General features: G+C 35.2%; 1 protein-coding gene across 9 annotated transcripts in view; it reads left to right on the forward strand.

Moving 5' to 3' along the window:
• The window catches only part of ATP13A3 (ATPase 13A3), an 81,022-nt gene that overhangs the window by 11,180 nt on the left and 43,468 nt on the right, over positions 1-26,374 (forward strand). For 6 of the 9 annotated variants that reach the window (XM_027108587.1, XM_027108512.1, XM_027108568.1 and 3 more), the window contains exons 3-14: positions 13,132-13,230; positions 13,672-13,845; positions 14,495-14,677; positions 14,979-15,049; positions 16,998-17,078; positions 18,230-18,299; positions 20,283-20,417; positions 20,895-20,967; positions 23,292-23,423; positions 24,724-24,903; positions 25,049-25,206; positions 25,935-26,123. In XM_027108587.1, coding sequence (XP_026964388.1) covers positions 13,180-13,230; positions 13,672-13,845; positions 14,495-14,677; positions 14,979-15,049; positions 16,998-17,078; positions 18,230-18,299; positions 20,283-20,417; positions 20,895-20,967; positions 23,292-23,423; positions 24,724-24,903; positions 25,049-25,206; positions 25,935-26,123 — 1,497 coding nt within the window. In that variant the 5' untranslated portion in view covers positions 13,132-13,179. Of the gene's footprint in view, positions 1-551; positions 558-6,947; positions 7,011-7,043; positions 7,102-13,131; positions 13,231-13,671; positions 13,846-14,494; positions 14,678-14,978; positions 15,050-16,997; positions 17,079-18,229; positions 18,300-20,282; positions 20,418-20,894; positions 20,968-23,291; positions 23,424-24,723; positions 24,904-25,048; positions 25,207-25,934; positions 26,124-26,374 lie in introns of those variants that run through there. The other 3 variants (XM_027108522.1, XM_027108530.1, XM_027108550.1) reach the window with 3 other exon arrangements.

Consider the following 26,374-nt stretch of genomic DNA (forward strand, 5'->3'; position numbering starts at 1 on the left):
TTTTAAGCAGAGAGAAACGATCACATCAGGTTCGTATATTGATTAGAATGAGGGAGACTGGAGAGGGGATCAGGACCCAAGGTGAGGCATGCCAGTGCAGGTAGGGTGGGGTGAGGTGGGTTTGAGAAAGGTAGGAATGATAAGACTTAGTGCCCAGATGGATGTAGAAGGTGTGGGATAGGAAGGAGTCTAGGATGACTTCCAATTTCCTAGCATGGCTTTTTAGGCAAGTCCTGTTCGTTAAAGGAGTAGAGGGAATTGGTAGTGGCAGCAGCAGGTGAGAGGGCAGGTTTTTGGAAGAAAGTTGAAACAAGCCATTTGAATTTAGCTGTCTGCAAACATGGACTGTAGATGTTTGAATCCGTGGGTCTGGAACTCCTGAGAGAGCAGTGCTGACAATACTGATTGGTGGTTGCCACTGTAGATGGGCCAGTGGTGCCACCCTTTGCCCATGATATTGTTACAGAGAGAGGAGCATGGAGGAATTAATAGTTAAGAAGTAGGCAGAGGAAGTAGAGGCTTGGGGAATATTAATAATTAAGAAGTGGACAGAGGAGGTAGAGGCTTCGTAACCTGGCTACCTGCCTCAACACCCAGGCTAGTGTTATATGAAGTAGATCAGCAGCATTGTGAGAGGTAAAAAGGTCATTTGCGGGCTGTCTTAGGAACCTACGCTGTTTTCCGTATGAAAGCGTGTATTTCAAGTACACGCTGCTTTCAGATGAAGTTTTGGGAAATGAATGGTGCTGTCTACATTAATTTGTTGGCAAGGCTTTTCGGTATAAAGTCACCCCGTGCTTGACTTTCTAGGGAAGGTGAAAAATGCTAATCTTAGTTAAGTGAAGATTATTTTTTTTCCTGTTTTTAAAAGACAGTATTGATTGAAAACTGGTAAATGATAATATTTTGTAAACTAAAAATCCCTTTTCAAATGTCAGTCACTATTATTACGGTTGACATAGTACCCAAATACATTGATTTTTTTTAAATCCTGAATAGTGGATTATAGAATGACCATAGGAAATGAGGAAGTTTAGATTTCTGTGATGGTTGTACCATGAGTAAGGCCATTATCCTCTTCAGTAGTAACTTAAAGTTCTGTATTATTGAAATATTTGCTGAATGAAAATGTTAAGGCCTTTATACTTCCTTTCTATGCTGAATCAGCATGAGTAGGTTTCAAATTGGGGAAAAGGAGTAAAGTGGAAAAAAATTCACGTAACTGAAAAAAGTTGATCCAAGTGCCTGTCAGTTGTAAGTGGAAATTTGCAGGATTGTACTTTTTGTACAGAATGGTTTCCTGGTGATTTTGTGCTTCTTTGAGGTTGAGCCTTTATAATGTTTGGAAAAACGAAATGTGAACCATACTGTAGTATAGATCATGAGTAAAACTAATTTTGTTTTTTTGTAAGCATAATACAATAATCCTGAAGTGACATATGCTGAGTTAGTGAAGAAAAATTATTTTGGAGTTTGTTGTTATAAGAAAAATGAACATATCTGTAGTCTATGTGTGACTCCTTAACATACTGAAGATTTAGAAGTATAATTCTCCGGAAAGTTCTTCTGTTCTTCCTTTTTCCTTCTCTACCTTTCCCTATCCCCCCACCCCTTCTGATCCTAGTTCTTCCTTTCCACTCTGCTGCTCTATTTTGATCCTTTTCTGTGCAAATGATTACTTCTTGTTTCAGTATGCAACTACAGTGTAATCTTTTTGAATATTTTTAATAATCAATTTAAACTCAGCATTGTACTGCCAATAATGCACTTTACTCAACTGAAATGACAATGCTATAACCAGTTGACACCAACTTTGAGTGTGTGCATGCATTGATCACTGCGTCACCATGGTTACCTGTCAACTGCAGCAGTAAGATTTCATCTATAAGTTATATCCCAATTTTAACTATGCTAAAATGTGGAAAATATGAGTCTTAGAATTAATGAATGTTTAAATTTCAAAGACCATCTTTTAAATTGCTGATTGAAATGTCAAACAAGTTATTAGGGATTGGATTAATAGCATTACATTTTAGAAGAAATAGTCACTAATTTGCATTAAAATGGAAGAAACATTCATGTATATATTGCTTAACAAAAACCCTTACCTTACCTCTGAAAAGTGTAACTTTTTTTTAGTTGAAGTATAGTTGATGTACAATATTATATGTTACAGATGTACAATATGGTGATTCAATATAGTGATTATACTTCATTTATAGTTATTATAAAACATTGGCTATATTCCCCATGTTATACAATATACCCTTGTAACTTACTTTATACGTAATAATTTGTACCTCTTAATCCCTTACCCCTAAACGTGTAACTTTTAGTTTGGGGACTTAGGCACAAACAAACAATTTGGTTTATTTATACAGTTGTTATTAGAACTCTTTTTTAAAATAAATAAATAAATTAGGCTGCGTTGGGTCTTAGTTGCGGCACATGGGATCTTCGTTGCGGTGCACGGGCTTTTTGTTGTGGCACGTGGGTTGCAGAGCGCACAGCCTCAGTAGTTGTGGCACATGGGCTCTCTAGTTGTGGCTCGTGGGCTTAGTTGCCCTGCGGCATGTGGGATCTTAGTTCCCCAACCAGGGTTGACCAGGGATCGAAACCCGTGTCCCCTGCATTGGAAGGTGAATTCTTAACCACTGGACCCTGTTACTAGAACTCTTGATTTGTCAATTCTTGTTGTATTAAATGCCCATGGCACACAATTTCTTTTGTGCGTGTTTTAAAATACTCTCATTTGTTTCAGCTAGCCTTGGTTGTTTGTAGGTACCCACTTTCACCCCTAAAGAAAAAAAAAAAGCACAAAACATTTATAGTCTATTTCATAAGTCTAACAATGCAGAGAGGAATTTGAAGAAACTGTTAGTAGTAACATACATGTATAGGTACATGTGACATGGATTTCTAATTGGGATTGTTGGATCAAAGTATGTAGGAAGTTTAAATTTTTGTATACTGTCAGTTGGTTTTCCAAAAAGCTAGTACAGATGCACTCTTAACAGCAGTGTATAAAGGTGCTCTTTTTTGTGTGTGTTTGCCAATTTAATAGGCAAATAATGTTTTATCACGTAATTTCATACTTTACCTCATCTTGTTTTCTAATAGGATCATGTGCTCTTTAATTGTTACTGTTTTCCCCCTCCCTGGTTCTATAGCATTGTAAGATCCCTAAATTCTAGTTTCAGATGATTGTGAATTTGGCAGTAATCTTTATAAAGGGAATAATATACCTGCCTTTCCCTCCCATTATCATGTTTTATGTTTATTGCCATGTCTTATTTTTCCATTGAGACACATGAAATAGAAGTTCTATTATAGGCAACTCCTACTTTCTCTTATTAGTATTTCCATTGGTACTAAAAAAAACTATATAAAATTTCTTACCTTTAATCATTCTTGATCAGTGATTGCCTTGCTGAGGCTTGTGAAAACTGTCAGCCTCTTTTCTTACCAATGTTGGAACGTCACCTAGTGGTGAAAGAGTGCAAGAGAAGGCTGTATACACAGGCGATACTTGTGTAGCTCAGAAGCTTTCATGGTTGGAGTAAATCATGAGTTATTGGGTTGGCCAAAAAGTTCGTACGGGTTTTCTGTAAAATGTTACAGAAAAACCCAAACAAACTTTCTGGCCAACCCAGTATTACAACCGTCTCATTTTAGTGGAGAAGTTGAAACCAAGATGGGTGAAGGAACTTGCAAAATAGTTCGTGTTGAATTAATTGACATTTAAGAACAAATTGAAGCTGATTCTTGAGTTGTGTACTCTTTTCATTTGTTTTTGTTTTGTTTTTTTTGTATTTTGGGATAAAGTTGTATATCTCCTACTGTTCCTAATATAGTAGTGAATATGTCATATATGCTCACTTAATACTTATAGTTGAATTAGTTTGATAAAATAATTTAGAATTTGCTGTTGCTTATGCTGTATCACTGGCTAGTACTTTTCCTCAGTGGAGCCAAAATATGGAGGAGACAGAAAAATAAAAATAGCTAACTGTAGCTTTCTTGAAATATGCTTGTTAAAGGAGCCTTCAAAATGGTACTTTACCTTGTCTGGGGTAAAATAACAATAAGAGTGCATCCAGGCAAAGAGAGTGGAATGGTCTGATAGAGACCATCTGGAGGGTCCTACAAGTTCAGGCCCACAGTTGGCCACGTGTGGTAGAACTAGAATTCTGTACATATGCTCAGTCTTCTTCCTTTACTTTCTTCTTTAACTATTTAAAAATATTATTGCACATAGATGGTGAAAGCATTCAAAGAGCACGAAAGTCTCCCTCATTCCCATCCTGACACACTGTTACCCCTGATAGTTACGTCACCAATTTACAGCTATATTCATCCTTTGGTTGTCTTAGGGGTGGGTGCCAGTTTTCTTTTGAGGCCTTTTTGGTTCTGCCAGTTTTGAATATTCACTCTTTAGGACTGGTCTTATCATAGTGAGCCTTTCTACTGCTTTCAGTTGTCTGCTGTAGCATTTTTCATAATAGATGGTAAGATTTTGAAATCAATCTAGCAATTATAATACTTTCATAACTCTCAGTCCTTGAGTATGGAGTTTTAGAAAGTCACATACATGAGGAAGGTTTAAGGGGAAGTATAAAAGTTTTAAGTTCAAAGTAACTTGAATAAATGAAAAAAATCTCTCATTCATATTAAGTAGACAAACTTAATTATGCTGTATATAAATTATATATTTTACTCATTTCCTTTTTTTAATAATGAGAATAAAGCATAGATACCATTTGTCAGTCCAAAGGTACCTTCTCCCAGTTTTCACTGATTAAATACTATACAATTGACTGTAATACTCAAAGCCATTGTTTTGTCTAATGATAGTCTTACCACATGGGGTTTCTCTGAATAAATGGGTTGATTTCTTTCTTTAAATAGCGAATATAATAAAAGTGATAAAAATGTATGCATGTATGTTATAGTGTAGGTTAGGTTATGACTCTTAATGTTCTTGAATTGACCCTAAGACAGAAAATTGCATTATCTTTCCTAATTATAACTTATTTTGTTACAGCTATCACATTGTTTTATAACTTACAAAAAAAATAATTTTACAAAGACTGCATTTTACAAATGTAAATACAGTTTTAGTTTGGTGTATATTGGATACAATGGTCTTCCTTAAGCCTAAACACAGAAACAAAAGCATGTATTATAAGAGAAAGTTCAAGATGGGAAGTGATAAAATGGGTATTGAGTAGAGCTTTGTTAAGATTTAGCTGGTATCCTCGTAAAATTTCCATGTATTCATTAAATTATATTATGTCATTCTTATTGTTAGGAGCTGACTTGAAGTGTTAAGTTTTGCCCTCATAAAGTTGTCACAATTTGGTTACTGTTGTTGGGAGATTGAGATTTTGTCATTCTTTTTACACAAATATTTGTATAGATACTAAAATTAAGGTTGGACAGTGAGTAGAGTTAGGATTTTATATTAATAGGGCATATTTCAGTTGTAAAGGTAGAACGCTTTTGAATTGCAGAAAGTCATCTTAATTGCTGTGGATGCTACAAATTTGACAATGAAATAATATTGATTGAAATATTGATGAAATAATACAGAATGCTGGCTTTGCTGTTTATACTTCAGAATCTTTGAAACACCCTTTGTTTTGTGGTTCTGAAAGGTGTGTTTATCAAATCTTTATTTAACATGTATAGGTATGTTTAATTCTCAGGAAAAAACCTAGAACTACAAAATAAAGTGGGATGATTCATTTTGTTTTTCAACAATACAAGGTGGCCCAAAAGTTTTAGTGCAGTTTTAATTTTTAAAACTTAAGAAGTACATGTTCCAAACTTACAAAAAATATCATTTGAGAATTTTTAATACTTATTTAGTTTTGCAAATATTGAATAGTACATTTTTAATTTAATTTTGTGTGTGTGTGTGTGTGGTACGCGGGCCTCTCACTGCTGTGGCCTCTCCCGTTGCGGAGCACAGGCTCCGGACGCGCAGGCTCAGCGGCCACAGCTCACGGGCCCAGCCGCTCCGCGGCATGTGGGATCTTCCCGGACCAGGGCACGAACCCGTGTCCCCTGCATTGGCAGGCGGACTCTCAACCACTGCGCCACCAGGGAAGCCCTAATTTTATTTTTTTAACTTCAGTTTCCCTGAAGTTGGCAAATACCAACAGAAGTAAAAAATTAAATTAAAAATATTTATTCAGAATTTGCTTGAGGTTTTACTTGAGTGGCAGATCATTCATTCCCTAATTCACCTCATAAAATTACCTACTTTGGAAATCTAAGCACATACATTGAGTATCCTCAAAGAAAACCCTCCACATATAATACTATAATATTGTTACAGCTTGTGCGAAACTCAGGTTTGAAGCAAAGATGCCTTAGGTGTGGGGATTCTATGCTTGTTAAGTCCAGCTCATCTTGTTTTAGGAAATGAGATCTGACTCTTAACCCTAGGTTTAAGACTGTACCTTAAATGGTTCTTAGTAATTACATAATATGAAAAAATGAGTTAACTTTCACAAAAATTAGCATTAGATTTTGTGTGATTTATTCCTGATAGCTTCACTTTGTCCTGTGCTGCTGTTTTTACTCACACAAAAAAATCAGGTTCATTGTAAATGCAAGGAAGGGTTTGGTTAAGCACAATAGCCTATAAGCTGCTTGCTATTTAGATAACATCAAGGCTCAGTCATGCACCGTGGAATTGGGACTTCAGTATGCTAGCTAGATATGATTTATTCAAGTAATAGGAGCTCTGCAGTGACAGTCAGATGGCAGAAGGTATGTCTTCTGAAAACCCATTTAAAATTGGAGCATTAAAAAATCCTAAATTTTAATGTCTTAGTCATTTTGAAAACAGTTCAAAAAGAACCCAAACAAGTATGTGGCAGAAAATTGTCATTTGAATGGATTTTTATGCTTAGTTTCATTTTATTTTTGTTATTAAGAGCCGGCTTTTGAAAGCTCTGCTAATATCAACAGTTGGAAGGAATGATGATACAGTGCTATTGGTAAGAAAAATTTCTTTGTTTTTTATGATCTAGAAATTGACTTGATTAAAAAGCACATGCCCTCAAGCAAACCACCGGAAGTTATACTTCTGTAAGTTAAATGGATTTTAGAAGTTCGATATTAATGTTTTAAATATCTAATTGGGTAAATGGTAGGATAGTATTTAATATGTATTTTCATCTTGATAAGTAATATATTTTGAAATATGTTATATAGATTTTTATCTTCATGATGTCATAAAAATGTTAAGGGCTTTCTATATATGTACATGTTTTTAAAATTTATACATTTATGATATGTATATGTTTTAAATGTAAGCTGTTGCAGTTGTCTCACTGGGTTTTACTAAAAGTTTATGTGACGAGTGAATTCTTAGTAATTTCCTATGAAGTATAATATGTTTATAGAGAACAATAATTGGTGACTTTTAGAGCAACTTTTAATTTGAATTACTTAAATTATTTTTAACATTTCATCTTTGGTAAAGTTTGGTAAGACTTAAGAACTTTGCCTTAAAAAGTAGAACTTTGCCTCAAAAAGTAAGTTAAATTTCAGAGAAATAACACTTATAAAAAGAGTAATGAGATAATACGGTCAAGAATTGTATTTAGAAAAGTATGAACATAGATTGTTGTAGGCAGTGCACCATGTGTAATGGCTCATTTAAAAATAATTTGAGTATTTTTTTGTTGTGGTCAGTTTTTACCTGTAGAAGATGAGATGAAAATATAGTTATCTTGGACTAATTTGAACTCTGTCAAGAGATATTTGGGGAAAAGATTTTAAATAGTTATGAGCATATGGAATTAAGGAAAACATTGAATTTTAATGATAGTTCTTTTTCTAAAATTATGAAAAGCATGCTTATTTATCTGCAAATATATTCTACATTGAAAACTTAGAATTTACAGAAGTGGGGAAGTACATCTATATTTCTAGGCAATGGATGAAAGACAAGAGTGAAGAAGAGTTAGATTCAAAACCCAGGGGTAAGAGTTTATGGATAATACCTGAACATAATAGGTTGAGTCGGTAGATTTGGGACTCAGAGTCCTCAAGATTCATATCCCTTTGTGCCAGGAATGACTATCCTCTGAAAATTTTCTTTTATTTTCACTTCAGATGGGTGAATTTTTTTTTTAATTCAAGTATATTGATTTACAGTGTTGGGTTAATTTCTGCTGTATAAAAAGTGATTCAATTGTGTGTGTGTGTGTATATATATATATATATATACACATATATATATATATATATATATATATATATACACATACACACACACATTCTTTTTCATATTTTTTCCATTTTGGTTTATCACAGGGTATTGAATATAGTTCCCTGTGCTATACAGTAGGACCTTGTTTATCCATTCTATATATGATAGTTTGCATCTGCTAATCCCAAACTCCCAATCCATCCCTCCCACATACCCTCTCCCCCTTGGCAACCACAAGTCCATTCACTGTGTCTCTGAATCTGTTTCATAGATAAGTTCATTTGTGCCATATTTTAGCAAATGGATGGCTTTTATTTATTTAAGAAAACTTTTCCATTATGGACAATTTATACATATTAAAGAGTAGAAAGATGAGTATAATGAACTCTCATGTACCATCACTCAGCTTTTTTTTTCTTTTTTTCATTTTAATTTTTTTCCATCACTCAGCTTTTAAGTCAGCTTTAGCAGTTATCAACTCACAGCCATCCCCTGACTGATAAAGATTTTTTTTTAAAGTTTTTTTATTGGGAAGTAAGTTCAAACCTGCAGAAAAGTTGGTTTGTTTGTATAAAGTTGCTTGTTGGTTCCTTGATTATCCTTCTGATATCTGCATAATCTATAGCGATGTCTCCTGTTCTATTCCTGATATTGATAATTTGTGCCCCCCCTTTGAGTTTAACTAGAAATGATCAATTTTATTAATGTCAAAGAACCAGATTTTGGTTTCATTGATTTTTTCATCATTTTTCTGTTTTTTAAAATTTCATTTATTTCTTCTCTGAGTTTTAGTCTTTCCCTTAAGTGCCTACACTGGGTATAACTTGCTGTTCTTTTTCTACTTTCTTAAGAGCATTGTAAGAGTGTACTTTCATTTCTCCATGTTCTTTGTGCTTTTGCTGTGTATAGTTACCCTCTTAGTTACCATTTCTGGTGCTCATCAATCCTTTGTGGAGATCCTTATTACCATTGGTTATCTTTTTTTCCCCCATCTGAGGAATTCTCTTAACAATTTTTTTTTTTTAAATAGTGTAGGTTCACTGCTGGTGAATTTTTCCCAGCTTTTGTATCTGAAAAAGACTTTTATTTCACCTTTGATTTGGGAAGATATTTTTGCTGGGTATAGAATTCTCAGAATAGTTTCTTTTTCTCAGTACTTCAGAGATGTTGCCCTACTGTCTTTTCGCCTGCATTGTTTTTAAGCAAGAAATTTAATGTCATTTTTATTTATTTTCCTTTGTATGTGACATGTCTTTTTTCTCTGACTTCTTTCAAGAGATATATATATATATATACACACACACACACACACACACACACACACACATATATACACACACATATATATATATATACATATATACACACATATATATATATACATGTATATATATACGTGTGTGTGTGTGTGTGTGTGTGTGTGTGTGTATTTATATATATAACCCATTTTTCATCATGGGTTTTGATGATGGTATGCCTTGGTTTAATTTCTTATGTTCTTTGGTTAGTGTTAGTTGGACTTCTTGGATCCGTGGGTTTATAGTTTTTCATCTAATCTGGAAATTTTGGGGCCATTATAGAATTACATATTTTTTATTCCCTCCTGCCTTACATGTATATCAGGGTGCTTGAGATTGTCACACAGCTTACTGATGCTGTTATGTTAGCTTTTTTTCCCCTCTAGTCTTTTTTCTCTCCATTTTTCATTTTGGATATTTCTATTACTATGTCTTCAAGTTCATTGATTATTTTTGTGTAATATCGAATCTGCTGTTAATCCCATCTAGTGTGTTTTTCATGTCAGACATTGTACTTTTTATTTTATGTTTGATTTGGTTCTTTTTTATATTTTTCATGTCTCTGCTTCACATGATCAGTCTTTCCTCTTGCTTTTTGAACATATGAACTATAGTGGGGACAGTGTCAGGGCAGAGTTCCTTTGCAGTCATTTTAATGTCCTTGTCTACCAGTTCTATTATCTCTGTCAGTTCTAGGTCCTCTTCTGTCCTTTGATTTTTCTCATTGTGGGTCATATTTTCTTGCTTCTTTGCAAGCCTGTTAAGTTTTTTTGTTTTTATTTATTTATTTATTTATTGCGATACGTGGGCCTCTCACTGTTGTGGCCTCTCCCGTTGCGGAGCACAGGCTCTGGACGCACAGGCTCAGCAGCCATGGCTCACAGGCCCAACTGCTCCGCGGCATGTGGGATCTTCCCGGACCGGGGCACGAACCCATGTCCCCTGCATCAGCAGGCGGACTCTCAACCACTGCGCCACCAGGGAAGCCCAAGCCTGTTAAGTTTTAATTGGATATCAGACATTGTAACTGGATATTTTGTATTCCTGTAAATCTCCTTGGACTGTGTTCTGTGAAGCAGTTAAGTTACTTGGAAACAATTTTATTCTTTCAAGTCTTAAAAGTTTTGTTAGGCAGGAACAGAGTAGCTTTTAGTTTCAGGTTAATTTGAACCCACTACTGAAGCAAAACCCTCTGAGTACTCCGCCTGATTTCATGCAGCTAATGAGGTTTTCCCACTGATTGGTGGGAACAGGTACTCTGCCCAGCCCTGTGTGAGCCCTGATGCATTTTTCCCCTTAAACCTTTTGGGTGGATTTTCCCCTGGTCTTGGTAGTTTCCTCACACACAAGTGCTGATCAGTGTTCAGCTGAAGACTTGAGAAGGGACCACTTTGCAGATTTTCAGTGTTCCTTCTCTGTACATACCTCTTCTCTGGTAATCTGCCCTGCAAACCCAGTCACTTTGGTGCCTCCCCAGACACCCAGCTTCATCTCTTCAACTCAGGAAGATTGCTGGGCTCCCCCTGGGTTTCCTGTCCTACATTTTTTTTTTTTTTTTTTGCATCCTGTAAATTATTCAGTTTGTAAACTGGGACAATTGTAGAGCTCACCCATTTTTGTATCAGTTTCTTTCATTGACGTCCAGCTCCTTGAAGGCTATATAGTTTTATATATTTTATTCATTTTGTTGTTTTAGTTAGGAGGGCTAGTCTTGGTTGGAAGCAGAAGTCTCTCCACTTAAGAATTTGAAGAGGTTCTTCCCCTCGAGAAACATATTTTAGGTGGTGGTGGGAAATGGGGATCAGAATTATATGTTTTGGTTGTTAAAAATGAGTGGTAAATCCTGAGTGATGATCCTGAGACACAGTCCAGAGCTTAAGGAAGAACCACGGATTAAAGGTTAAGAACCCCAGACTGGATTCTTCAGTGGGGACAGTGTCAGGGCAGAGTTCCTTTGCCTTATTACCCTTTGAAGGTAGGCATGTGCACATTTGAAACCTTGCAGGATTGGACTAAACCTTACAGGTTCAGGCAACAACAGCTGATCTTTTCTACAGGGAAAGAGGTTGGACTTGCTAATTCTCCCCCAAAGTCTGTAGCAGCAGGTGTATAGCCCTTGAGAATAACTGCTGCCTCAAGTTGTATTGGTTTGATGGAACAGTCTTACAATGGTGGGATGACTCTAGTACTATACTTTTCAGGGCTCTAACAGTACCCTAGACTGAGAAGAAATTGTTACTAAATTGCCTAAAAGGTTTTGTATGATAATGTGTCTTGTTTTCCTCTGAGAAACAAGATATCTCTGAGTCTTCTTTTCCAAGATGGCACTGAGTCCAATATATTGTGTGTGTATGTGTGTGTTTGTAATCAAACTCTTGCATTTTATTTCTGTGGAAAGCCCTGACTCTACCTAGCCCTAACCCCGTCTTCAGGGCTACCAGAAAGTAGAGAAACTTTGCCCATTCAGGAGGCATCAATATTTTTTATTGGTCATTTTGTTGATGACATAAATCAGGAGATTTCAGTAGTCTTATGGGGGGGGGATTAACTTGAAATCCTGCAGTTGGTTTTACTTTGCTATTAATTCATATCATGTAAACATTACATGTGGCTATTGCTGTCTTAGCACAAATTCTTTATCAGGTCATTCATTCAGCAAGTATTTTTTGAGTGCCTACCATGTGTCAGACTTGTGCTATACACCATATAGATGAGTGGAGGTATGGCGTCTGGAATGAGGGAGGTAATATTCCCACTGTGTTCTGCAGAGATCAGCCTAGTCTAAAGCAGTGGCTCTCAAACTCTTTGGGCTCAGGGCTCAGACCCTTTTACATTCTTGAAAACTGTTGTGAACCCTAAGGAGCTTTTGTTTATGTGTTATACCTGTTATCGCCACATTAGTTTTTATAGATCTTTAAGAATATTAATTTAATAGAACAGTTATAGATACTACATGTTAAGTAACATATTTTCCAAAAATATATATATTTTCCAGAAGCAAAAAAAAAACGAGAAAACTGGCATTGTTTTACATTTTGCAACTCTCTTTAATGTGTGGCTGAATGTCTAATATTTGAATTTAATCTGTTTTTTTAATACAGGAAAAAGATTTTTGTCAGTGGGCTCAATGAATTTTTTCCTACACAAGCATTATGGGTAGTCAGGAACAATAAGATTGCTCAGTGGACTTGGCATCAGAATGACATAGTCAGTTGAGTGGTCTCCAATAGAGGTACACCTGCCTTAGAGATTAACCCAGCAATTGCCATACATGTGATAGGTGCTCAGTAGATGAGTCTGGGGAATGAAAAAGGAAGAGTCTGTAGAAATAGTTTCTCTCAGAATTTAAATGGCTTTGTAGCAAGGCTAGTGCTAGTATAAATTAATTAATGAAATATGCCAAGTTTTGTGATAGTAGTAAGCCAGGCAGTTTCAAGAACTGGCACACCATTGAAAATGTCGCGAGAATCAGCACTTTAATGACTACTTAAATATCAGTTAAACTTGCATCAAAACAAGAAATCTGGTAGTATGAAGTTAGTATCAGATATAGTCTACCAAGATACAAGATAATGTTCTAATATTTGTTCCTCTTTCCCTCAGTTATCTTCAATTGTTCTGAAGCACAAGACCTTTCCAACCACTGCAGATATGGACAAAGAAGAAAGAAAGACTATCAACCAGGGTCAAGAAGATGAAATGGTAACCAGCTTTTATAATATACTTATAAAGTGTGAAGAATTTATATTTCTAGTGAAGTAGAAAAGTATATTTAAAAAACTGCTAAACTAAAATACAGTAAAACAACAGCTAAATCGGTGTGCTGTCGTCTTTCTGACTGTGTTTTTGAGTTGGGATTATGTAACACCTCTGGTTCCAGTATAGTTCCTGCTTCACTTGTGAACTGTTAAAACTTAGAGGAAAGAGATATGTTTTTTCATTTGATAATTTAAGAAGTTACATTAGCTAATGCTTAAATATATCCCAAATGCAAATTTTCTAGTTTTCCATTTATAAAAAATGTTTCAGGTCAGCTTAATAAAACTCAAGTCTTTGTTGGTGGTATGTGGGAGGAAAGATAGGGTTCTCACTTTGAAATTTACCTCTCATGTCACTTGATGTGTAATCACTATGTCCATGCAGGAGATTTATGGCTATAATTTGTGTCGCTGGAAGCTTGCCATAGTTTCTCTCGGAGTGGTGTGTACTGGCGGCTTTCTTCTCCTGCTCCTCTATTGGATGCCCGAGTGGCGGGTAAAGGCAACCTGTATTAGAGCTGCAGTTAAAGACTGTGAAGTGGTGCTGCTGAGGACTACTGTAAGTCCACGTGTTTACTTGTAGCTGATTATTTGAGGAGTAAAATAATGTCTTTGTGTGTATTCAAAATAAAATACGAAGAGAACATCACTGCTAGGATACAATGAGGAATACTAATCCTAGTATTTCTAAAGCATCTGTGTTTGAAGTGACTATTATCCCAGTGATTAGACTTTAAAGGAATCTTGAAAATGATCACATCTACCCTTTTTTATAGTTCTTGATGCACTGAGAGATTGGATCAGTGGTTGGTCTATCAAGGTCTCTTGACAGGACTGTATCCCAGATCTCTTCTACTGTGCAATGCTGTTGCACCCTAGGATTTGTTTTAAAATCCTAATTGGAAACATTTTATAAGAGGCTTTAATATCTAGTCTCAGTATATAGTTGGATAAATTAAGAAATTATGATCTTTTATGAGATCCTCTCAGTGAAGTATGACATATAAAATGGTGAGCAGTTGAAAGCACTTCATGTTTGAATTTATGCATCTTCGTAATTCGAAATGGTTTAACATTTAGTGAGTGAAAAGTGAACTTTCTCAATTAGAGATAAGTAAATAATATATCGTGTAAAGAATGGAAACCAATATATATGGTTATGTAATATGCATAATTGACTCTTTATCCTTATTCCTTTCTCTTCTAAGGATGAATTCAGAATGTGGTTTTGTGCAAAAATTCGCTTGCTTTCTCTGGAAACTCCCCCATTTTCAAGCCCCAAATCTATGGCTAATAAGGTTTCAAATGGCCATGCAGTTCACTTAACTGAAAATCTGGCTGAAGAGAATAGGCTTGAGATGAATAAATATTCACAGCCTCAATCACAACAGGTATTGTGATCTTAGTCTCAAAGTTCCTCTAAGAACCAGAATTGTTACATTTTATACTATTACGGATAGTCTATAATTTTGTACTTGCAGTTTTTTGTTTGAGATTATATGCATATAAAATGCCTATTTATCATTGTATATAACACTTTAGTTATTTACTAGAAGAAATAGATTACATGTCACATGTGATTGCTTTAATTTTAATAGTTGTTACATTATATGCTAAATTTGTGTTAGTAAACTTAATTGTTAACAAGTGATAATAATGCTTTTTGATATAACCTTTATGTATGTTCTACAGATTCGTTATTTCACCCACCATAGTGTAAAATACTTCTGGAATGATACCCTTCACAATTTTGTTTTCTTAAAGTACGTACTTTTCTTTTGTTTGGATTATGAGTATCTTGATAATGTTTTAGCTAGAAAAGAATTCATTTTAGTGTTACATAAAATTGAAGAGGTTTTTGTTACATAACTTTCATTCACTTGTTCATTAATAACTTCTTGGTGTTATTTGAATACTTACTAACCATTTTAGAATAAATCCTATCTGCAGCTTGTACCTTGGCAAAACTTACATAAAAGTTAGAAGCAGTATGCTCCCAAAATCCAGTCTGAGTCCTTTTCTTTTTGAGGATTCATCTAAAGTGAATTTTGAGTATACCTTTATTTATTATTTATTTATTTATTTATATTTTTGTGGTATGCGGGCCTCTCACTGTTGTGGCCTTTCCCGTTGCGGAGCACAGGCTCCGGATGCGCAGGCTCCGCGGCCGTGGCTCATGGGCCCAGCCACTCCGCGGCATGTGGGATCTTCCTGGACCGGGGCACGAACCCGTGTCCCCTGCATTGGCAGGTGGACTCTCAACCACTGCGCCACCAGGGAAGCCCTGAGTATACCTTTTAGTCTTTCAGTTCTTTTTCTTTTTGAGGGTTCACCTCAAAGTGAATTTCGAGTGTACCTTTTAGCCTGTCAGCGTATCTGAATTATCACCTCTCAATTTCCTGACAGTTCCATCCACTTGTACTTGAGGGATGGAGTGATAGACAAACATAAATTTCACTTTAATATGTGGATAAAGATGGGACATCATCAAACAAGTTAAGCCTTGGGTAGGACATATTGGAATAATCCTTTAAAATTTATTTTTTGTGGAGGCTTCAAATGATATAAGTACTAAACTAGGATTCTATTTTTATTGCTGTTAAAGTGATTAAACACTGTTAAGTATCGTTGCTTGAGAGTGGCAAAGGAATTCTTAATATTAGCAGTAAAAAAAGAATCACCTTGTGAACATTTAAAACGTTCATGCCTGGATTTTTTTCCTCAGACACTAAAGAATTGGTATATTCTGGAATGGAGCAGGGCAATTCCACATGCCTACTTCTGAAGACCATTCCTAGTTAAGAACCATTGATTTCTTTATAGAACACTGCCTATAAATTGTCATTTTGTTTTTTAAAAAAATTTTGACTTGGAGCTGATCCCTGCTACCTTTGGAGAAGTAATCCATCTCAGTGGGAAAAAAGAGTCAAACATATTTGCTGTGTAGCCTTTGCCAACCATACCAACTTGTAGAATTTAAACTTATCCCAGTGATAGCAGCTAATCATGGGGCTTGGTTTTTCTATCCGAAAAAAGTAGAAAAGGATTGGAGTTAAATGATGTGTTATATTCTCTTTAGAGTTTTTCTGAATAGCATCTCAGTTAAAATAAGCATAATTAAGACATTTGTGGTGGAAAGTAGATATGCTAGTTGAATCCCAGTTTTAATAGTTACAGATTTTAGACATTGCCTGTGACTCATACAGATTCAGCACTTCTCTTCTCAGTATGTATTAGATGAGGGAAGGATTTAGATGGATGCTTTTGTAGAAAGAAAAATGAGTAGGACTTCTTAGAGTGAAGCTTAAAAATTGAAGAGGGAAAACTAGATAAAAAGTAAAAACTTTTTCATCTTTAGTTTGGAATTCTTGAGTTAGTCATACTTTAATTTTATTAATTATTTGCTCTTAAAACTTTGGCACAGACTTAAAGGATAATAATATTGTTACATAAGCTTGAGTATTGAGAGCCATCTTATTATGTGACACGTTGGATAATTTAGAAGTTGCCATATTTGAGACTTAGACCTTTCATTATTGTTTTATCTTAGGAATTGGAGATTTAAAAATTGTCATCCATATCTCAGTTTTTGTTAGGGGTTTCTATTTGTAAGGAAGTCACACTTTAAAACCAGGAATATAGAAAAATGAGGCATTGAGAAATATGGATATTTTAAACTTTGTTTAAAGTAAAAACTTTGGATTTATTTAGGGGACTGGATGAAGGTGTTTCTTGTACGTCAATTTATGAAAAGCATAGTGCAGGACTGACAAAGGGGATGCATGCCTACAGGTAATTTTTATCCAACTAAAGTTAGACCTATTATCAAAATTCCTAAATAAAGTAGTATATATAGTCTACCCTTTTACCATATAGTTGTAATATTAACAGGTATTTAAGTATTATAGTAGATGACAACTTATTGATATTTTATTTGGGTAACATTGTCTCTCAGTTTAAGAATTATAAAAATGTTGAAGCTGATTTTGAAGTGAATATCCCTGATAATATACTGTATTTCATCAGTTCTAAGGTGCACACTTCCCTGCATTTTAACATCTCTATAAGGAGGGTGTGTCATACAGTGGGTGGAGTGTCATCCTTTACTTGACAGCATTTTTGTCTTTCTTGATAGTACATAAAATCATGGAATGTCTTACAATTCAAATCTTAGATTTACTGAAATGTTGGGAATTGTAAGCATGAGCTCAAATTTACCACAATGAAAATTTGTAAATTGGGAGACATAATCCTTCTTATAGTGTTATTCTTTGCTAAAGTATAAAAGTATACCAGTGTATTACATATCGTAGAGATAAATGCCTTTTTCAACTACACTAGAAATTTTCTTGTACTCCTATAGCATGTTCTTTCAAAGGGTTGGAATATAAATTCATTCATTCAGGCTTCTACTTCATAAAAGGCAAGAATTAATGTATCATATAGGAAGTACTATTATAAGGAATTTAAGTGGAAGGTTTTAAGCAACTTAAGCATTAAAAAAAGCCAAATGTATAATGTTCTGAAATAAACATTTTTAGTACAGTATTCTTATTAGAAAAATAGTACAGGACCCCTCAAATTTACTTACGTAGTCTCTTGCAAAAATTAATTGCAATTCAAAATTGTTGAGATGTATTTTGTTCATGGGTGGAAAAGAAAGTCTTTTGTTGATATGGTTATTATAGACTAGTGGGAAAGGTACTTGTCACACAAAAAGATAAAGTGATAACAGTATAGTTATCCAGTATGGACTACATTGATTTAAATACTGTAGATAGAGAGTTTAAATTGTAGAAGACAGCTGTTTAGAAACATGAACGTTTAAGTTCTGGATTTAAGGAGCAGTCGGTGGTTTGAGCCTTATCTAACGCAATGCCTTCCCTAAATTGTTATTATGATATAATATAATGTAATATTATTATTGTATTTTCCTGTTATAGAAAATTGCTTTATGGAGTAAATGAAATTGCTGTGAAAGTGCCTTCAGTTTTTAAGCTTCTAATTAAGGAGGTAAGACAATTGTACTTGTCTCAACATTTGTGATCAATAGGTTTGCCATTTGAAAAGAGCCAGGATTTAAGTAATGATATCCTTGGTGTTTTGTTTCCTAACTTCTCTTTGCTTATTTTTTTACTTGGAAGGGCAGAAAGATATTCCTCTGATAGATCAGTAATTTGGGAGCATGATTACTTTTTTATTTTGTCTAATTTTTTTCTTTTCGAAGTCTGTTGTTTTTTGTTTTTTTACTCTCAGGAAGTTGCACATCTAAACCTTGCCCTATTTTACAGATGTATACACCTGTCTTTTCTTTTTTCCCGCTAATTTTTTTGGCCACGCTGTGTGGCATGTGGGATCTTAGTTCCCTGACCAGGGATCGAACCTGTGCCCTCTGCAGTGGAAGCGTGGAATCTTAACCACTGGACGACCAGGGAAGTCCCTCCTTCTAATTTTAAAAGCGATTAATCATGTTTTCTTCAGGTGGTACACTCTTAGGAACTAGGCATTGTGCCAGAAGTTTGGAATTAAAAACATGACATGATGAGTAACAATGAGGAGCTTGCACTTTAGCCCAGGAGTAATACATGTCAGTAGTTACTGTGGTGACCCTTCAGTTGTAAGAGCCGTAGAAGCGGTGGGGAATGAGGGATTGCAGGCATGTAAAGGAAGGAGTCAGTGGTTTTGCCGAGGAGAGTGGGTTCTCCAGTCTTTCTGGTTTGGGGCTAAAGTATAGAAGTAGCTGTATTGAGTGAATACTTTTAGTAGAAGGTACAGATTGTTTTCCGTCAGTTCCTGAGAGTGGCCATATAATGCTGCTTTAGAGCATAGCAAAGTGTAATAATGATTAGGAATTAGAAACACTGGTTTATAATGTGACTTCATCAGTAACTAGCTTTGGTCATTAGAAGACCTTTCTCCCTGCTGTTCCTTTATTGGTAAAATTGTAGGAAATCCTTTAATGATCTCATTTGATTTTTTTTTAAGGGAACTTTTATTTATTTATTTATTTGATTTATTTATTTATGGCTGCTTTGGGTCTTCGTTGCTGCGCGGGCTTTCTTTAGTTGCAGTGAGCGGGGGCTACTCTTCATTGCGGTGTGTGGGTTTCTCATTGCAATGGATTCTTTTGTTGCGGAGCACAGGCTCTAGACACATGGGCTTCAGTAGTTGTGGCTCATGGGCTCTAGAGTGCAGGCTGAGTAGTTGTGGCGCACGGGCTTAGTTGCTCCGCGGCATGTAGGGTCTTCCCGGACCAGGGCTCAAACCCGTGTCCCCCTGCATTGGCAGGCGGATTCTTAGCCACTGGGCCACCAGGGAAGCCCATCTCGTTTGATATTGAAGTAAAATGGGACTATATATGTGAAAGTGCTTTAAAAAGTACAGAAGCATCAATTTTAAAACATTGGGGGTTATTAATGAAATTGGTAAAATACTATAAAATTTGGGTAAACAAAGTCCATTGCCAGGACTCCTTATCTTTTTTTTAATTCAGATTTTAATACTTAATTATTTCCTTAGAGAAAGCAAAACTGTAACTTATTTCATGTTTGTCTTCTCTTTGGACTCCAGTGAACCTTTGACTTATAAATAAATTAGTGCTTCGAGTTCATAATAAGTAAACGTTTGTTCCAGTTGGTTAAAAGTTTTTGTATCCTTTAGCAGCACAGTAATTATTGAAAGTAAATGTATTTTATTGCTAAAGCAGAATGAAGAACAGCTAAATTCACACGTGTTAGCTGTTTCTAGCTGAATCTGTATTTGGGTTTGGTATGAACCTAAATGGATGCAAATAAATTAAGCTTATTTAGTCAAACTCTAGTAGTTTGATGGTAAAAAAAAAAAAAAAAAAGTAATATCTTGCCCTGCTCTTTGGGTAGTTACTTGTTACCGTAGGATACTACAGAGCTTATCCTGTAAGTATTCTGTTGGTTATTTCTTAAATCTGTATGCTTATAAATATCTCATTCAATTTGACTTAAAAATCTTGTTTTTTAGGTTCTCAACCCATTTTACATTTTCCAGCTGTTCAGTGTTATACTGTGGAGCACAGATGAATACTATTACTATGCTATAGCCATTGTGATTATGTCTGTAGTATCAATTATAAGCTCCCTATATGCCATTAGAAAGGTAAGTCCAATTTATTATGGGTTTCACAAATGTGTTTGTATTTTGTAATAACACGTAAGGTGTGTAGAATGATGCTTGGTATAACGTAAGTACTCCATACAGTTATTCTTTAGTTATGTGAATATGTACTCCCTTTCCCTCTTTTTTGAGGTGGGGGAAGGCAGCTGCTTTTTAAGAGTCAATGTATCGCTTGACTGCTTTGAGGCTGTAGGATCTATAGTTGCTTATCTAAGACTGGAATACTGGAGGGCTGATTCTGCTGTTTTCAGGGCTGTCTCATTAAAGTGCTTCTTATTTTGTCTAATGTTTTGAGCTAAAATATTGAATGATCTTTGAATCTTTTGGTCTTGACCTTTTCAAAGGCAGAGTGATATGAATTTATTATTTTAGCTTACCTTATTTTATATTACCCTTGCTTTCTAATAGCTTGAAGAGTTAGTTTATATTAACAAGTTAAATTTTTTTTCCCTGATTCAGCAATATATTATGTTGCATGACATGGTGGCAGCTCACAGTACTGTGAGAGTTTCAGTTTGCAGAGTAAATGAAGGTAAGTAAGTACTTCAGTTTACTCTTGGAAAAGTAAATTTAAAAAGATTTCCACTAAACCCTAATGTGTGAAGCAAGCCCAATATATTATACATATACACTTATTTCCATAAGAAATAAAAATGTGTGTTTGGATTTGTACTCATGTTTCTGTATCAAATTCATTCATTTATGTGAAATTGTATTTTTCTATAATGTGACACATACTATACTAGACTCTTGGGATACAGTGGATGGACATAGTCCTTGCCATCATTGAACTTCAGTCTAGTTGGAAAGACATGATAAACAGAAACAGCAACGTGTGATAAATGCTATGATAGGGAGAAGTCAGGGTTAGATATTAGAGCTCATTTACTGTAGGTGTCAGGGATGCCTTCTTTGAAAAGGTATTCTTAAGTGATTGAATTAGACAGATAAAAAGTAGGTGAGAAAGTGGTAAGGTGGGGGTGAGAGAGGGATAGAGGAGGGTTCTAAGTGCCCAGAGGCCTGGGTATTAGAGTTTTGTCATTGTAATAACTGAAAGCAATTCAGTGGCAGCAACTAGATAGTGGACAGCCTTTTAAGGCTTGTTAAGGGATTTGGACTCTCCCAAAAGGCAGTGGAAAGCCATTGAAGAGTTTTAAGTAGGAGAGTGATATGATCATATTTGCCTATTTGAAAAAATCATTCTGGCTGCCATGTTCGAACTTATTTAGAGGGGATTAATATTAAAGGCATGAAATGAATCAGGGTGAGGGTTGTGGAGATGGAGAGTGGTGAGATGGGTTTGAAAGATACTTAAATGTGGGCATTGAAGAAGATTTGATGATTCATTGGATGCAAGGTGATACAGTGGTGTCAGGCTGGGGGCATGGATATTGGTGTCATTTAATTAAATAGGGAACACTGGAGGAGAAGCAGGATTGTAGGGAAGGATAATGTTTTGGACACGTTAGTTTGGTGAGATATTGAAGAGGTAAAGGAGATAAAGGGGAGGCAGCACAGCATCATGGGCCTTGGAGACAGTAGCCGCTTTGATTGATCAGGAAAACCAAATCAGTCTGCATTCTCTTGGCTCAGTATACTGCATCCAGGTGTAAACCCAAGTTGGCCTGGCAGGTTGCTTTCTTCCTTGCGCTTCCTGGTCACTTGCTAGAGTACTAGCTGATAGTTTCTGCCTCCCTAGCTGCAGTCTTAGATGTGTAGCTTATTGGTGCTCCTCCTCTCCCCACTCTGCTGCTGCTGAAGATCCTGGGGATGCTAGGACAGATGCACTGCTCAGTGTTTAGCTTCCTTATCCCCTTTGTATAGTCCAACAGATCATTGATATTTAGTTTCTCAGCGCACCTAAGAGGGTTAGAATTTCACGTGGCATTAAGGCATTGAGTCACGTTTTTAAAATAAGGGATCTTATTAAGAAATGAAGATTATTATACTTACTACATGCAAAATAGCATCAGAATTCTTTAAAAGTTGTTTCCTCATAGCTTAGTAAACTACTTCTACCTTTTTTTAGAAAGGGAAGAGTATTTGTCCTGCAGACTGACATCACAAACAGTAGTTTTCTCCTCACCCATCTTTGCTTAGAAACCAGTGTAAGTCTCTTCTAAGCATAGTTTAATAAAATCTAGGGGTAGGGGAAGAGAGAGAGAATGCCCAAATATAAGGCCACCTTTTACTTGGGAAGATCATTAAAGAAGTGTTTAACTAACTTGAATATAATACATAAATTCCTAAGGAAATAATGAACTAGGTATGACAAAGTTTAATTTATTTTATAAATTGATTTAAAATAATATCTAAGATATTTTGGGACTATTTTAGGAATATTGAGAAAACAATGAGACATTATGGATTATAAATGGTAGCAACAAGAAAAAGAATGCTGTTAAAAAAGAAAGTGCTAAAATTTCAATGCTTTTATCTGTTTCCAAGGGATTACAGAAATCTGAGTTTATTTACCTGTTGCAGGGGGTCTCCTGTGTGGATTCATCATCTGTTTACTCATAGGGCTGATAGCTAAGATTGAGCATCCACCGTTGTAATGAGTGTTGAAGCCCACCTACCTGTTAGCTTAGAGGGGACTTGGCATCAACTCTGTGCAGTTGGCGTCCTATCCAGGGACAAACTAGCTGACACATTTAGACACCATGCTTTGTTAGCTTAAGGAATAATAATCTTATTTGTCAAAACTCTTCATCTATTGGGATTTTTCTATTTAACTCCATTATATTTTTAATGTATTTTTGAGATCAGGTGACCTTTGGATAGATCTTTTGTTTGCTGTATTCTTATTCCAAGTTAAAGAATATTCTTTTCAGACTTTTCTTTCTTTCAATTCAGAAATCGAAGAGATCTTTTCTACAGATCTTGTGCCAGGAGATGTCATGGTCATTCCATTAAATGGAACAGTCATGCCTTGTGATGCAGTACTTATTAATGGTACTTGTATTGTAAATGAAAGCATGTTAACAGGTAAACTAAATTAAATGAGTAAAACCCAGATGAGTTGTTTATAATGATACTAGGATTAAGTAGTTGTTGATTAAGCTATGTCACAATTAACTGTGCTGTTTGTGTCCTTTACTTATGAATGTCATGAATGTGATAGATATTTGTGAAAAGATTTTCTTTTTTTTTATTTTGAGGGAACCAAATTCTGCATTATACTCAGCTGTGATACTAAAGCACAATGCTGCTGTTCACAATATCTCGTCCTTCTTCTGTCCATTCTTTTGACATGAGGAAATGCTTTATAGTAAGGGAAGAGGAAAGAAATCCTTTGCCCACAGCATATTTACTTCTCACTTTGATATGCAAAAAGTGGGACTAGAAGAGTTGATATTTTTATTAAATTGGGGAGAAATAGACTTTAAAATAGCTTCCCTTTGGAAACTCACAATCTGGAGGTAGAGCTTTATATCTTTATTTTTTTAAATTTAATTTAATTAAAAAATTTTTTTTCTTTGAACATTTTTTTAACATCTTTATTGGAGTATAATTGCTTTACATTGTTGTGTTAGTTGCTGCATAACAAAGTGAATCAGCTATGTGTATATATCTTTTTATCATGACTATTTTTTAATTGTCATAGTCAACCTGGCAAGAAAGTGATTCCTATATAATACATTTTTGAACTGTTAAGAATCTTAAAACACACTCATACACATAAATATCCCCACACACCTGTCACCTTTGACATAAGAAGTGTGAATGCTACAGAGCACTACATTTTAATGTTAAAAGAATTTGGCTCTTTTTTACTGTTAGAGAATTACCATACTCCTCTGCCTTGCTCGGATGCTTGTTCTCTTCTTACTCGTGTGTGTGTGGTGTGTGTGTGTGCGTGTGTGTGTGTGCGCGCGTGCGCGCTTGTGGTCTGGGAGTGGGTGGGATTAGGAGTGGATCTTCACATGTTGTGTGTGCTTGGGGTTGCAGAGTACTTCCTAGGTTAGTTCTCAGGGATACCAGAACAGGTGCTGAGGCGACGGTAGCAACCTCGTCTTCTTATTTGAAACTTGGCACAGTTATTTCCAACTGATTACCTTTGAGTCACAGATCACTTTCAGGAATTATTGTGGAAGACAAAATTTGATATTTCTGGGTAAGGAAATTGATAGACCAAAAGCTAATTGATTAAGCTATGTTATTCACATGTGAGAACTGTTAATAACTGTTGTCAACAGTATGATAACATTTAGGATATTTAACAACTCAAGATTTGTGTGTTTGATACTGATTTCTATGCTTTAACTTACGGATTTTTTTTTTAAAGGAGAGAGTGTTCCAGTGACAAAGACTAATTTGCCAAATCCTTCAGTGGACGTAAAAGGAATGGGAGATGAATTATATAGTCCAGAAACACATAGACGACACACTTTGTTTTGTGGGACAACTGTTATTCAAACTCGTTTCTACACTGGAGAGCTTGTCAAAGCCATCGTAGTTAGAACAGGTAGAAAATATTTAATCTTGTCTTGCATGGTTTAGCACATTTGAAGCCTATCGAATGCTTAATAAGAGATTCTGTTTTGAGAGATAATTCTCATTTTCTTATAAAAATACTATATAATCATTTTATTCTTTAATTTTTTTGAAAGGATTTAGTACTTCCAAAGGACAGCTTGTCCGCTCCATATTGTATCCCAAACCAACTGATTTTAAACTCTACAGAGATGCCTACTTATTTCTACTGTGTCTTGTGGCGGTGGCTGGCATTGGGTTTATCTACACTATTATCAATAGCATTTTAAATGAGGTATGTACATGGGACCCTTAATAGAGTTTGATTCTTAGTTTGATTCACATGTGGCTCTTGAAGATTTGAAATGTAGCTAGTGAGACTGAAAAATTAAAATTTTAATTTAATTTAAATGAATTTAACTTTAAAAAAAAGCCATATGAGACTTGTAGCTATTATGTTAGAAGGTACAGATCTAGAACATCACTATAAAAGCAGAAAGTTTTGATCAGCTCTGGTTTAGATGATCTTTTATTTGCTCTCTGGTTACTTTAAAAGAGGGAGGAGTGATCCCATACTCACCAAAAGCTTTATTTTTTCTTTTTTTAACCTCTGGTATATACAGCATTAAAATTATTTGTGATTACTGAATTGAAGGTATTTCTAAGGGACCTTGTCAAATTTCTTTTTTCTATCCCCTATAGAGACTAGCATAGTAGTTAAGAGTCAATATCTGATAATATTTGTTGACTTTGAAGTATGTAGTGTATGAAGTATATGGGGCTATTAAAGTAAGAATTAGCTTTAAAAATAGCTCATTCCCACAGTCCACTGACAATTCATTGAGCTTTCCATTTTGCAGAATGTCTAAAGGGAAAAAAATTATAGATAGTTAATACATGAATATACATACACACTTATAAGATTAAAAATGGTTTATAGACTTTTCACTAAAGAAATACCCCCATTGGGTTAATAAATATTTAATATTGGGGGTCTGACATTTATTTTTATGTTAACTGTAGGTAGAAGTTGGGGATATAATTATCGAGTCTCTTGATATCATTACAATTACTGTGCCGCCTGCACTTCCTGCCGCAATGACTGCTGGCATTGTGTATGCCCAAAGAAGACTGAAAAAAGTGGGCATTTTCTGTATCAGTCCCCAAAGGATAAACATCTGTGGACAACTGAATCTTGTTTGCTTTGACAAGGTTGGTTCAATGTCAATAATCATTGTCAAAGGTCACTTTGTAGCTTTTTAAGTCTAAAGTATTTAGATTAATGGTTTCTGTATTCTTTATCATCTAATTTGCACACGTTTTAAAAGAAATGTTCTTCTCATTTTTCTCTTTTAACTTATTTGGCACATGCATCATTTTTGTATTATTTCTTCTCATTATTTTTTCAATTTTTAATACTTTGGATATTGCTTATTTGCCCAGATCTACCATTCATATCCAGA

Source organism: Aethalodelphis obliquidens, unplaced genomic scaffold, assembly GCF_003676395.1.
Source record: "Aethalodelphis obliquidens isolate GAN/ISIS:26980383/991018 unplaced genomic scaffold, ASM367639v1 scaffold1, whole genome shotgun sequence".
NCBI classification, from domain to species: domain Eukaryota; kingdom Metazoa; phylum Chordata; class Mammalia; order Artiodactyla; family Delphinidae; genus Aethalodelphis; species Aethalodelphis obliquidens.